The 13,050-nt window shown below is 38.9% G+C and overlaps 1 protein-coding gene across 2 annotated transcripts in view; it reads left to right on the top strand.

Annotated features, from left to right (window-relative positions):
* Positions 1–13,050, top strand: part of PTGFRN (prostaglandin F2 receptor inhibitor) — a 112,011-nt gene that overhangs the window by 88,400 nt on the left and 10,561 nt on the right. For both annotated transcript variants that reach the window (XM_060770573.2, XM_060770574.2), the window contains one exon: positions 6,098–6,205. In XM_060770573.2, the coding sequence (XP_060626556.2) occupies positions 6,098–6,205 (108 nt within the window). The remainder of the gene's footprint in view (positions 1–6,097; positions 6,206–13,050) is intronic.

Here is a 13,050-nt window from a genome sequence, read left to right on the forward strand (position 1 = left end):
CAGAACAAAAAGACTTGATTTGATTCCTTGATTTAAATCAGGATCGGAATTGCGTGGGCCTTCATATGGAGTTGAATTGCAAATTTCAGCATTGCTCACCATTAACTGCTCCAACTGGAGCTGATTGGGATTGTAGTCCATCACCATCCAGAGAGCTGCACCATTCCTGATTTCAATTATATTTTCCATTAATGATTTTATGGTTCCTTAACAGTGGTACAAATTTGACTGCTAAACCGGTCAGCCAGTGTTTTGAAGATGTGACTGTGTAGTTGGATTCTTCCCTCCTTTTTCTTGACTGATTTGTGATTGAAACATGATGCAGAGAACTAGGTGTAAATCTTACATGAGAAACAGTGCCTGCTCCAGCTGAAATAAAGAGAAAATGGGATATAAGAATCACCTGACTCCCATCACCTGCATAAATAACTTACTGGGGAATTGTTGGAGAGTAGGGACTATTTTATCCCTCTGGGTTTCATGGACTACAGAAAGTAAATAACAATAACCAAAAATGGCAGTGACTATGGAAAAACTGGATTTTTTCATGTGAAGAGAGAGAAATTGCCTTCTTTTTGTGTCCAGATAAATGTGTTCTCATGAGCTGATGGTCCAGGAGCCACTGATGGCACAGTGGGTTAAACCCTTGTGCCGGCAGGACTGAAGACCGACACATTGCAGGTTTGAATGCAGGGAGAGGGTGGATGAGCTCCCTCTGTCAGCTCTGGCTCCCCATGCGGGGACATGAGAGAAGCCTCCCACAAGGATGGTAAAAAATCAAAACATTCTGGTACCCCCTGTGCAATGTCCTTGTAGATGGCCAATTCTCTCACACCATGGGCTCCTGGCATGGAAAGAAAAAAAAAAAGCTGATGGTCACAAACCCACTTTGGGAAGGTTGCCTTTTAATGTGAGTGTGCATTTGTACTACAATTTCCAGCAGTTCGAAAACATGCAAATGTGAGTAGATGAATAGGTACCCTTATGCCGGAAACGTAACGGCGTTCCATGCAGTCATGCCAGCCACATGACCTTGGAGGTAGTGTCTATGGACAACGCTGGCTCTTCGTCTTAGAAATGGAGATGAACACACACACACACCAGAGTTGGAAACAACTAGACTTAATGTCAAGGGGAAAACTTTGCCTTTTAATATCAACCTAGTATTCTGTTATTTGCTCTGTTTTTGTGTTCTATTTTCCTGGTGAATATAGTAGGATTGACTCTATGTCAAGGAAGAGGGAGAGGTTGGAGTTTCTTTGTGTTGAACAGAGAGATCCTTTCTGTTGCAACCATTTCTTATTCCCAAAGTGCCTTAAAGTAAGGCAATACATCCAAAACTGACAAACAACTATTGTCCTCACATTGGGAAATTAAAAGAAAAGTGTGAGGTTGTGTCTCTGTCTTCAATTTAACTTCATGTTTTAAGTCATTAGAATGAAGAACTTCTTATAGAAAGCATATCTTGTGGAGGTTTGCATTATTCCTAATCTGAGATGGAGAACTAGCTCAGTTTCTGGCAATAATACACTCACAATCTGTTTGCTAGGACAGATTTATTCTTTTTTATTATTGATTAAGATGAGTTTTGCAATCTCTAATACTATCAGAATACCAATTGAATCTGCCTGATTTCTTTATTTCAAAACAGATACAATCTAAGAGTGAAGCAGACTTCAGTTTTTATCATAACAACAATATTAAACAACTTGTTTCACTCTCTATTAAGAAAAATGCTTCTATTTTCTTATAAGTAATTTTTTCATTTAAAGACTTCTAGTTTATAAAGTCAACATCAGTTATTTCTGAAACTTCATTAGGTTATTGTGTACATAATAAAACAGCAAAAGTAACCAAGCTACAAGAGTTCAATTATACCTTTAAAACATGGGCTATGAAGGTTGGGCATCCCTAATCCAGAATTCCAAAATCTTCCTGAGTTGTCAACATAGGTTGCTGAGATGGTGGCACCTTTCCTTCATAATGGTTCAATGCAGACAAACCTTTTTCATGCACAAATTTATTTAAAGTGTTATATAACATTATCTTCAAGCTATGGGTACAGAATAATAGAATCATAGAGTTGGAAGAGACCTCATGGGTCATCCAGTCCAATCCTCTGCTAAGAAGCAGGATAATCACATTCAAAACACTCTGACAAATGGCCACCCAGCCTCTGTTAAAAGCCTCCATAGAAGGAGCCTCCACACACTCCGGGGCAGAGAGTTCCACTGCTGAAAAACTCTCACAGTTAGGAAGTTCTTCATAATGTTCAGGTGGAATCTCCTTTCCTGTAGTTTGAAGCCATTGTTCCTCTTCCTAGTCTCCAGGGCAGCAGGAAACAAGCCTGCTCCCTCCTCCCTGTGATTTCCCCTGACATATTTATACATGGCTTTCATGTCTCCTCTCAGCTTTCTCTTCTGCAGTTTAAAGAGGCCCAATGCTTTAAGCTGCTCCTCATAGGACTTGTTCCCCAAACCCTTGGTCATTTTAGTCACCTTTCTCTGGACACATTTCAGCTTGTCAACATCTCCCTTCAATTGCATGACCAGAATTGGATACAGTATTCCAGGTGTGATCTCACCAAGGCAAAATAGAGGAGTAGCATGATTTCCCTGGATCTAGAAACTATACTCTTATTCATGCAGGCCAAAATCCCATTGGCTTTTTAGGCGCCACATCACAATGTTGGCTCATGTTTAATTTGTTGTCCACAAGGACTCCAAGATCTTTTTCACACATACTGCTAACAAGCCAAGCTGGACACTGGATGGTGCTGAACACAAACAAAGTATATGTAAAACATAAATGAACTTTGTGTGTAGACTTGAGTCCTATCTCCAAGATATCTCATTATGGATACACACACACACAAATATTCCAAAATCCAAAAAGAAATCTCAAATCCAAAACACTTTTGGTCCCAAACATATTGTGTGGGGGATAATCTACCTGTGTCTAAAAACATATATTATTTCTGATTATGATTTTTAATTTTATAATGAGTAGCACAAAAAAACTCTCAACACATACAAATCCATAGTCATGCAATATTTGCCTTCAGAGTGACTAAAATATCACCAGTAAGGAATCTTTCAAATTATGTGGAATTATTATTGCAAATTTTGTTGCTTGCTATCCAAGTAGAATATATCAGGGTTTTTTTTTCAGAAAAAGTTCTAAGTGAAAATTAACCAAGATACTTGGTTAATTGATATTGGTCAACAAACTAGCCTTGGCATTTTCTATAAAGCAAACACGGGCAGTATCTGTAAAAGTCATTCCAAAAGATTTCAGTTCATTACCCTGTTGGCCTGTATACCAACAGATTGCTTTGAGGAGGGACAGAGGTCATTGGCTAATGCCAGTTAAGTTGATTGGGATAGAATTGTTCTTTTTCTCCCCCTTTCACAAAATCTGGGTTACTATATTTAACATCTGGGGTACCTTCCATCTTCACCTCCTGCAAATTTGCATGGTGCATAGAACACCCCAATGACATGAAGTGAGGGGATCATTTCTTCCATTGCTTCAACTATAGGCAGTAACCTCTAGGGGAGTGCTGTCATCAGGCACATGGATATGATTTTTCGCTCCTCGTTTATAGGCTGATAAGGCTCTAGAAAATGCAATAATTCCCTCTTAACTTGATACAGGATTAATTTAATGCAGCTATTTTTGTCTGAACTGGAAAACATGTGGAACTGATCTTTCCTATGACACTCTGGCTCTGCGAGAATTTGTTAGCTAAGGAAATGAACAGCATCAGATGGAAAAAAAAAAGTACCTCTCCTACATTTATGTCTGTGATTAAAATGAAATGGCTAGTATGACTTGTTAATGAATATATATAAGATCATGAGCTATTTTTGTTATGCATCCTTGTTATTCTTCACACCAGGTATTTGATAAATATGATTGAGGGTGAAAAAATTACACTGAGATTTTCTCACTCTTTTAAAATATAACAATAAATGTTGAATGCACTTTCCTTAGCAATATAGAGTTTCAGTTTCTGTGGCTGACTCAGTATTGATCATGAAAAAATGTAGTTTCCAAGCCACGAACATTCAACAGAAATCTTGATTTGCTTTCAAAAGTATGTCTGGAGGATATCGACTTGACCCAACCATAAGAGGGAATACATTTATGAAAGTACAAATGAAATATGAGATAGCAAATGACAATCGTTCCCTATGAGTGCACTCAAGGTGTTGTACTACAACTCCCAACATTCACAGACTGTTATAATGGTGGCTGATGACAACAGAGGTTGTTAGCATCCAGTTGGAGAAGAGCAGTATAGAGAGATGGACAAAAGACTATTTGGAAACTTCAACTTGTCCAACGGGTGGCAGCTAGATTGCTCACTGGAGCAGCGTACAGGGAACATACCACCCCTCTGTTACATCAGTTCCAATTCCGAGCACAATTCAAAGTACTTGCTTTAGTCTATAAAGCCCTATATGGTTCTGGCCAAGCTTACTTGTCTGAACGCATCTTCCTCTATGATCCACCTGGGGATTTAAGATAGTCTGGGGAGGCCCTGCTCTCAGTTCCATCTTCTTTGCAAACACGGTTGGTAGGAATGAGAGACAGGGCCTTCTCAGTGGTGGCCCCCATCTGTGGAACTCACTCCCCAGTGAAATAAGGTCTCTCCTTTCCTTCAGGAAAAAGCTCAAATTGTGATTTTGGGACCAGGCTTTTGGACAACAAGCTTTTAGCAGCAGTCACAACAGATAATGGACAGGCTTTGGATTAAGCTCCTGAATGTTTAATCAAACTTGGATGCAATAATGTTTTAACTGCCTATTTATATTTAATGTGTTAATCAATGTTTTAATTAGGTTCTTGTGGGTTTTTTCGGGCTATAGAGCCATGTTCTAGAAGCATTTCTCCTGACGTTTCGCCTGCATCTATGGCAAGCATCCTCAGAGGTATGAGGTCTGTTGGAATTAGGAACAATGGGTTTATATATCGTTCCTAATTCCAACAGACCTCATACCTCTGAGGATGCTTGCCATAGATGCAGGCGAAACATCAGGAGAAATGCTTCTAGAACATGGCTCTATAGCCCGAAAAAACCCACAAGAACCTAGTGATTCCAGCCATGAAAGCCTTCGACAATACAATGTTTTAATTGTGTTTTATTGCTATGTTGTTTGTTGGCATCGAATCGATGCCAGTGTAAGTCACCCTGAATCCCCCCTCGGGGGGTTGAGAAGGGCAGGTTACAAATGTTTGAAATAAATAAATAGAAATACATTTTTTCTAGTTTCTTATATTTTTTCCATATTTTTAGAAAAATCAACACCCACCTAGGAGGTTGTGAATTTCTAACAGAAGAATGACATATGGGGAGGGTGTTTCTTGATAAGTCTAATCATTTGTTTTCTCCAATTCCCCCCCCCCCCTGTCCTTCTATCTCTTATCTGCTTTTTGAAAGTCTGACTGAAAATTGCTGTGGAATTGCATTTACTCTGCATAACCGAGATGAAAAAAGTCAAAATGAAACCGAAACTCACAACTCACTTTTTATACTTTTATTCCCCACCTTTCTTCTGTTATAAAACCTAAAATGATATATGTAGGAAAACATTCCTCAACCTAGTTGGGGAAAGTGGGTGTTATAATTAAACAGCAATAGAGAACTCCTGATTGGCAAAGACAGTTTACAGATTGCCAACACATTTTGTGACTAATTCAGGGCAGATAGTAATCTGTGGTTTATACAGTGCATCAGTTAATGGTAATTGGTAATTAATGAATAACCTATGGGTATAAGATGCAATACAATTCTGGAACGCATTCTAGACATGCCTGAGAACGCTTATAATACTGCAGCCATCCTGGTGCATCACTTTGAATCCTCAGAAATCTTCTGAGCAGTCTGTTGCATACAGCCAGCATGAAATGCATTTTGTTGATAAGCATGAGAATCTATTTCTATAAGTATTTGGTCCGATATAACTTATGAATATGTGCTAAAATCCAAAGAGCTTTGCATACTCTACTGGCAAGTCTATATTTAATAGCAGCTTCCTAAAATCCCATAGCAGAGGAAATAGGATAAAACTGTTTCTTTTTTGCTTCCTAGGTCCTGTTTTTAACGTGTCGGTGCATTCGGATAGGACAACCATTTATCGAGGCGAGCTGGTGAATTTGTTTTGCATCATCACTATTGAAGGGGCAGTTCTTGATCTAGGTATGGATTGACTATGTATTGGAGGATAATTGCTTTCCTTTTCTCTCTTTCTCCCTGCTTAATCTTGCTAGCAGCTCAAGGAGTCATATGTCTTCATACATTTCTTAGAATAAAGACATTCCACACTTCAGTGGAAAACTGTGAAGACCAGTCCTTTTAATCTCTCTTTGTTTGTGTCTTGCTAGCTTCACCCCAATCAAATTTCTCATACATTGAGCTGGATAATACTTAGCAGCTGCTTGTACAAGCCTCTGCGCTGATTGGTAGAGTGCTGGTTTCATTGACAAACCAAGGAGCTCTGGATCTGACTTTTCTGTGAAAGGATGCTTTGAATTCCTGGAACCCTAGTTGTTCTGAAGTCAGCTTGTGAATCCAAAGTAGACCAATCTGAAAATAATTAAAAACACACACACTTCAGCACTTCGTTGCAATTCAACACTTAGTAATCCCTAGTTATGCGTGTCATCCCTACAAGTTAAATTAGTCTTAATCAATTGTCAAAACAGAGTGAAAGCTGCAGGCAGAAATTTTATATTTCCAAATTCAGGATGGTTTGGAGAAGACACAGGGCTTTGGAAACTGATATTTGTTGCTATTTTTCAAACTTGCTTGCAGTGATTGTTGTTCAAGTCATTTCCAACTTATAGCGACCCAAAGCTTATGAAGTTTTTGATTTTTCATCTTCTGATTCTTCTGACTCAATAGAATTACAAGCTGCGTAGATGTGGGGAATGCCGTGGATGTAGCGTACCTGGATTTCAGTAAGGCCTTTGACAAGGTCCCTCATGACCTTCTAGCAAACAAACTAGTCCAATGTGGGCTAGGCAAAACTACAGTTAGGTCTGTAATTGGTTAAATGGACGAACCCAGAGGGTGCTCACCAATGCTTCCTCTTCATCCTGGAAAGAAGTGACGAGCAGAGTGCCATCTGCAGGGTTCCGTCCTGGGCCCGGTCCTGTTCAACATCTTTATTAATGACTTAGATGAAGGATTAGAAGGCATGATCATCAAGTTTGCAGATGATACCAAATTGAGAGGGATAGCCAATACTCCAGAGAACAGGAGCAGAATTCAAAACGATCTTGACAGATTAGAGAGATGAGCCAAAACTAACAAAATGAAGTTCAACAGGGACAAATGCAAGATACTCCACTTAGGCAGGAAAAACAAAATGCAAAGATACAGAATGGGGGACGCTTGGCTTGAGAGCAGTACGTGTGAAAAAGATCTTGGAGTCCTCATGGACAACAAGTTAAACATGAGCCAACAATGTGATGTGGCGACAAAAAAAAAAAAACAAAACCAATGGGATTTTGGCCTGCATCAATAGGAGCATAGTGTCTAGATCTAGGGAAGTAATGCTACCCCTCTATTCCGCCTTGGTTAGATCACACCTGGAATATTATGTCCAATTCTGGGCACCACAATTGAAGAGAGATATTGACAAGCTGGAATGTGTCCAGAGGAGGGTGACTAAAATGATTAAGGGTCTGGAGAACAAGCCCTATGAGGAGTGGCTTAAGGAGCTGGGCATGTTTAGCTTGAAGAAGAGAAGGCTGAGAGGAGCTATGATAGTCATGTATAAATATGTGAGAGGAAGTCATAGGGAAGAAGGAGCAAGCTTGTTTTCTGCTTCCCTGGAGACTAGGACGTGGAACAATGGCTTCAAACTACAAGAAAGGAGATTCCATCTGAACATGAGGAAGAACTTCCTGACTGTGAGAGCCGTTCAGCAGTGGAACTCTCTGCCCCGGAGTGTGGTGGAGGCTCCTTCTTTGGAAGTTTTTAAACAGAGGCTAGATGGCCATCTGTCAGGGGTGCTTTGAATGCAATATTCCTGCTTCTTGGCATGGTTGGATTGGATGGCCCATGAGGTCTCTTCCAACTCTATGATTCTAAGATTCTGAGCACTGATGATTTCTAATTAATAGCTGTTGTCTTTTTAGATATGATCAGAGATTGACAATGGAATGGAACTATGGTGAATTTTAGGCCTTGAACATCTAGTCTAGGCAAAACCATACGCCAGTCCATGTAATAAGTAATATGGATTTTCCATGTGCAATATAAAATATTTCTGTTTTGGACGTCCAAAATATGCTATTGGAAGACTTTCATGATTACTCAATACATTTCAGAGAATTCTTAGTTGAGGAAGCTGCTTGATTGTTGTGAATGTTCAGCACACAAATTAGGATTTGGCCATTTGCAATGAGTTTTGTAGGTCACCTATAAATACATTTTGAAATCTGTGCTGTCGAAGGCTTTCATGGCCAGAATCACTGGGTTGCTGTGAGTTTTCTGGGCTGTATGGTCATGTTCCAGCAGCATTCTCTCCTGACATTTTACCCAAATCTGTGGCAGGCACCCTCAGAGATTGTGAGATCTGTTGGAAACTAGGACAAGTGAGGTTTATATATCTGTGGAATGTCCATGGTGGGAGAAAGAACTCTTGTCTGTGTGAGGCAGGTGTGAATTGCAAAAAACTTAAGATTAAAACATTCACCTATGACTTTCGGATGAATTATGTAAGTCTCGTAAATGGCTCCAGGTCTCTATTACAGGTGCAGCTTCTTCACCAAGAAGGCTAGGTTTTGTTTCCCCTAATACATAACAAAAAAGTAATGAAAAAATGTTACTTCATTATAAGTATGGTACAGACCCCTAATGTGTTTCTAAAGAAACACTTTAGAAACACCCCCTCCCCCAATTTAGTAATGGGTATTGAAACATGTTTTCCATTGATCACATAGGCTCGTTGGCTACACATTTCTGCTCAGGTTTCTGGCTTAAGATACCCAGAGGAGAACAAGAAAAAACAACTGCCATCTTTGTTTTTACTTAAGTGGCTCCTGCACTGTGCTTTCTTGTTTTTACTTGCCCCTTGCTTTCAGGCCTTGCTTTGTCCCTATTTTATTTATTTGCAGCATTTATATTCTGCCCTTCTCACCTCGCAGGGGACTCAGGGCGGATTACAGTGTACACATATATGGCAAACATTCAATGCCAATTTTGACTTACAACATATACAGACATACACAGAGGCTATTTAACTTTTTCTGGCCGCCAGGGGAGCTGTCGCTTTCGTCGTCCATCTGCGACACTGATGAAGTACTTCTGCATTCCCCACATGCTTTTTCGCTGGAGTGCTTTGCTGGAGTCTTTTTTATGGCCTCATAAATTAGTTAATTTAGCCTCCCCACACTTTAAGGTGGTACCTAATTTTCCTACTTGACAGATGCAACTGTCTTCAGGTTGCAAAGGTCGACAACAGGCTACACAATTGGTTGGAAACCCACTCCAACCTGGGCTGGCTTCGAACTCATGACCTTTTGGTCAGAGTTATCTTAATGCAGCTGACACTCAGCCAGCTGCGCCACAATCCCAGTGCTAGTCAATGTGATTACAATCAACTCCTTTGAGATGGGATATTTTGACCATGCCTGGTTCCTGCCGTCTTGAAATACACATTTTCTTGCTCTTTCTTCATAGTGTCAGCTGTGCTCTAAATAATTTCCTTAATTGGTACAAAGAGCTTAAGTCAGAGTATTTACCAAGGCTGGGTGCAGGGATGAAGTTCTGCTCTGCTGCTTATGAACTATAAACCAACCTACAATTTAGGTTGAGATTACCTGACAAGCCATATTTATTGGGATCCTGTAATCTACAGGAGAGGTTCTTCTCTCCATCCCACCACCTTCTCTGATTTGGCTGATAGAAATACAAGGAAGGACCTTCTTGGTAGTTCCTTCTAAACTAGCAGTTCTCAACCTGTGGTTCCCCAGATGTTTTGGCCTTTAACTCCCAGAAATGCTAACAGATGATAAACTGGCTGGGATTTCTCAAAGTTGTAGGCCAAAACACCTGGAGACCAACATGTTGAGAACCACTGCCCTAAACCTTTGGAACACCTTATTTTGAGAGCAGGAAGATTTGTTTTTATTCAGACAGGCTCTTGGAAGTGAAGTCTTTAAAGGAGAGGACTTGCAGAAGGAGGCTGTCTTGTTTTAAATTGTGCAAATTTAACTGTTTTTATCTTTTTATCATTATTTTAATATTATTACTGTTTTAATTTTACATTAATGTTGTATATTTTGATTATATTGTAATTATCTTAATTTATGAGATAACTTGAGTCCTAATCTTGAGGAAAAGGCAGGTTATGAATAAAATTAATGTTAACAATTAAAAAACAGATTGATTGCATTATGGATTTTTTTTCATATAAAAGGGAAGCATTATATTGGCCATAAAAAAATTTCCAGAAGGTTTTGTAATGCATGTCTTTATTTTCCAGCAAAGGCACAAACATTCATATGGGCTTCCTTTGCAATAAATTGATCTTGCTAATCAGGGATTGGATTGGCACTGTTCATACTTGCATTTTTAGCTTATGTGGTGACTCAATATTCATTTGGTAAAATCCCTATAAATTTGACAGAGAAGATATGCTTTCAAGTGACCTTTTGTGTAGGACTGCATACACAAGGGCCAAGAGCTCATGCCACTTTTGTACTAGCGTTCTGGGGCTTACCAAATCAGATGTTTGTTTTGTTTTGTTTTTCCTTGATTTACAGTCTGTGAAAGTTCTGCATATCCTTGCTTAAATTGTGTTAAAAACAAATGGCCTCAACGCTGTGAATCAGCCATGCTAAAGGAGCTTTTTTCTGTCAAGTAGAAGTACATGGTGTGAAGCAGATGGGCTGGGAATGGGACTAAGAATTGTGAAGGCTGATTGACCAGGGGAAGTAGCTCAGCAGCTTAGGCTGGCATGTCAAATCAAAATGTGCATAAATACTCGTATGTGCTTTAAATGTTGATCACTTCTAGTTTCCCTCAAGGAGGGAGGTGTTCTACTACCACAGTTTGCCCCTATGTATATGATTTTAAGGCTTAATTTATCATGGTTCCACATGGCACTTCTCCTGCCCTACAATAGCACATTAGTAAGAGCTGCTCCAGAGTGTGACAGATACTGTAGCATGTCTTAGAATAGCAAATGCCTCCAGCCATCTCTCTTTAGAGTCCATTAGTATAAGAATTATATCAAATCCAACCAGTGCTTCTATTAGATTTCACTGCATCTTGCTTGTGTCTGCTGCTTTTTTATTGTTACTTCTATTTTTGTGCCACTTCTCCAGTTTCCAAGCTAGCAAGATATCCACCAAATATATGGGACTGATATCTTAAAAGTGATCCATATCTACAAGAATTGTATGAAGGATAAGATCAGCACAATGTGGGATTAAAGTGACATAAATGGTTGAATACATTATGTTTTTTAAAAAATAATCATTATTAGAGTTTATAAGTACAATAAAAATAAAAGTATCAATCATATAGTCAAATCTAACATGGAAGAATCAATAGATAGTAAAAAGTGAGAAAAAAGTGGAAAAAGAGAGGGAATGGGAGAAAGGACAGGAAAAAAAAAGCCCAGGAGGGTGTAATTAAATAGATAAATAGATACTTTAATAAGGATGTGTAATAGTAGAAAAGAAATAATGATGATAATGATGATGATAGATAAATAGATAGATAGATAGATAGAGGTGTTTTTTTTTACTTCCAGGTATCTTCATGAGATCTTTCCCTTTCCTTTTCTGTTTCTGTTTCTCTTTTCATCTCTCTCTCCCTCCTTCCTTCCTTCCCTTCTCCCTCTATATCTTGTCTGTTTCTTCTCTACAAGATCAAAATCTTCCTGTTTCTTTGTTTGAAGTATTCAGTATTTTTTTCCAGTCCGTTTCCTTCATTTTTATTCCTTTGTTCTTTGACATAAGGAAAGTGAGCCTGTTCATGTTTCTAATCTCTTAATATCTTCGTCAACCATCAGGTATTTCTTTTTGTTTCCACAATTTTGCATAGCATATTCTCGCTGCCATAGTCATCAAAAATAGTAGTTTATCTGTATTCTTTTCTACTTCCATCTCATTTTTCCCTAACAGAAATATTTCTAGTTTCCAGGAGATCTGGGTCTCTAGAATTTTTTTGTATTTCTTTCTGTATTCCTTTCCAATATCTTTCACTCTGTCACACGTCCACCACATGTGGAAATATGATCCATCTTTTTCTTTACATTTTCAGCAGGCTGTGTTCGTATTACTGTAATTTAGGTCTGTTGCGAGTGTGTATAATACAGTTTGTAATATATTATGTTGATATATTATAAACTGCAAGGTTTCCTGGAGCAATACACATGAATAGCACCTACTCTGATCAATTTTTGACCCTTAAAAACAGTTTAAGAAAAGAGTCTATTAATTGGGAAGCTGGATTTCAGACTTGAGTGAAAAGTACAGCTGTATGTATTAGCTCACTAAATGTAGGAAAACAGGGGCTTTCGGGTACTCACAAGATCACAGTGGTACTGCTTTATTAACTTGCTGCAGTATCCTTTTATGCAAAATGAAAGCAAGGTTTCATAAATTTAGGCTATATTCATAAATTTAGGTTATGTTGGAAAATGGTAAACTTTCACATAAAAATGATGAGAAAGGCTTTGTTTTCCAATATGTAAATCCCATTTTTGTAAGCAAGTGGGAATAGAGTGTGGAATGGGGAAACCTACATTGTAGACAGATGATATTGTAGGTTAAGACATGCTCATCTTCCATATGAGCTAAGTCTCTTGGAGTGTTCTGTTGTAATTGGATCAAGTCAGAAATATAGAGCCTAGAAATGAGATGGATAGAAATGTGGGTAATGAATGCCTTCAGGGACTGGGAGTAAAATATCTGGGACGCTTCCCTCCCTCTGGTTACCGACAATGATAACTCATCTGGGTGAAGATGGATGGTTCCCATCTGTTGGATATCCTGGTAATGGGACTTGGGCAGTTCCACCGA

This window comes from Anolis sagrei, chromosome 3 (genome assembly GCF_037176765.1).
Source record: "Anolis sagrei isolate rAnoSag1 chromosome 3, rAnoSag1.mat, whole genome shotgun sequence".
In the NCBI taxonomy this organism is placed as follows: domain Eukaryota; kingdom Metazoa; phylum Chordata; class Lepidosauria; order Squamata; family Dactyloidae; genus Anolis; species Anolis sagrei.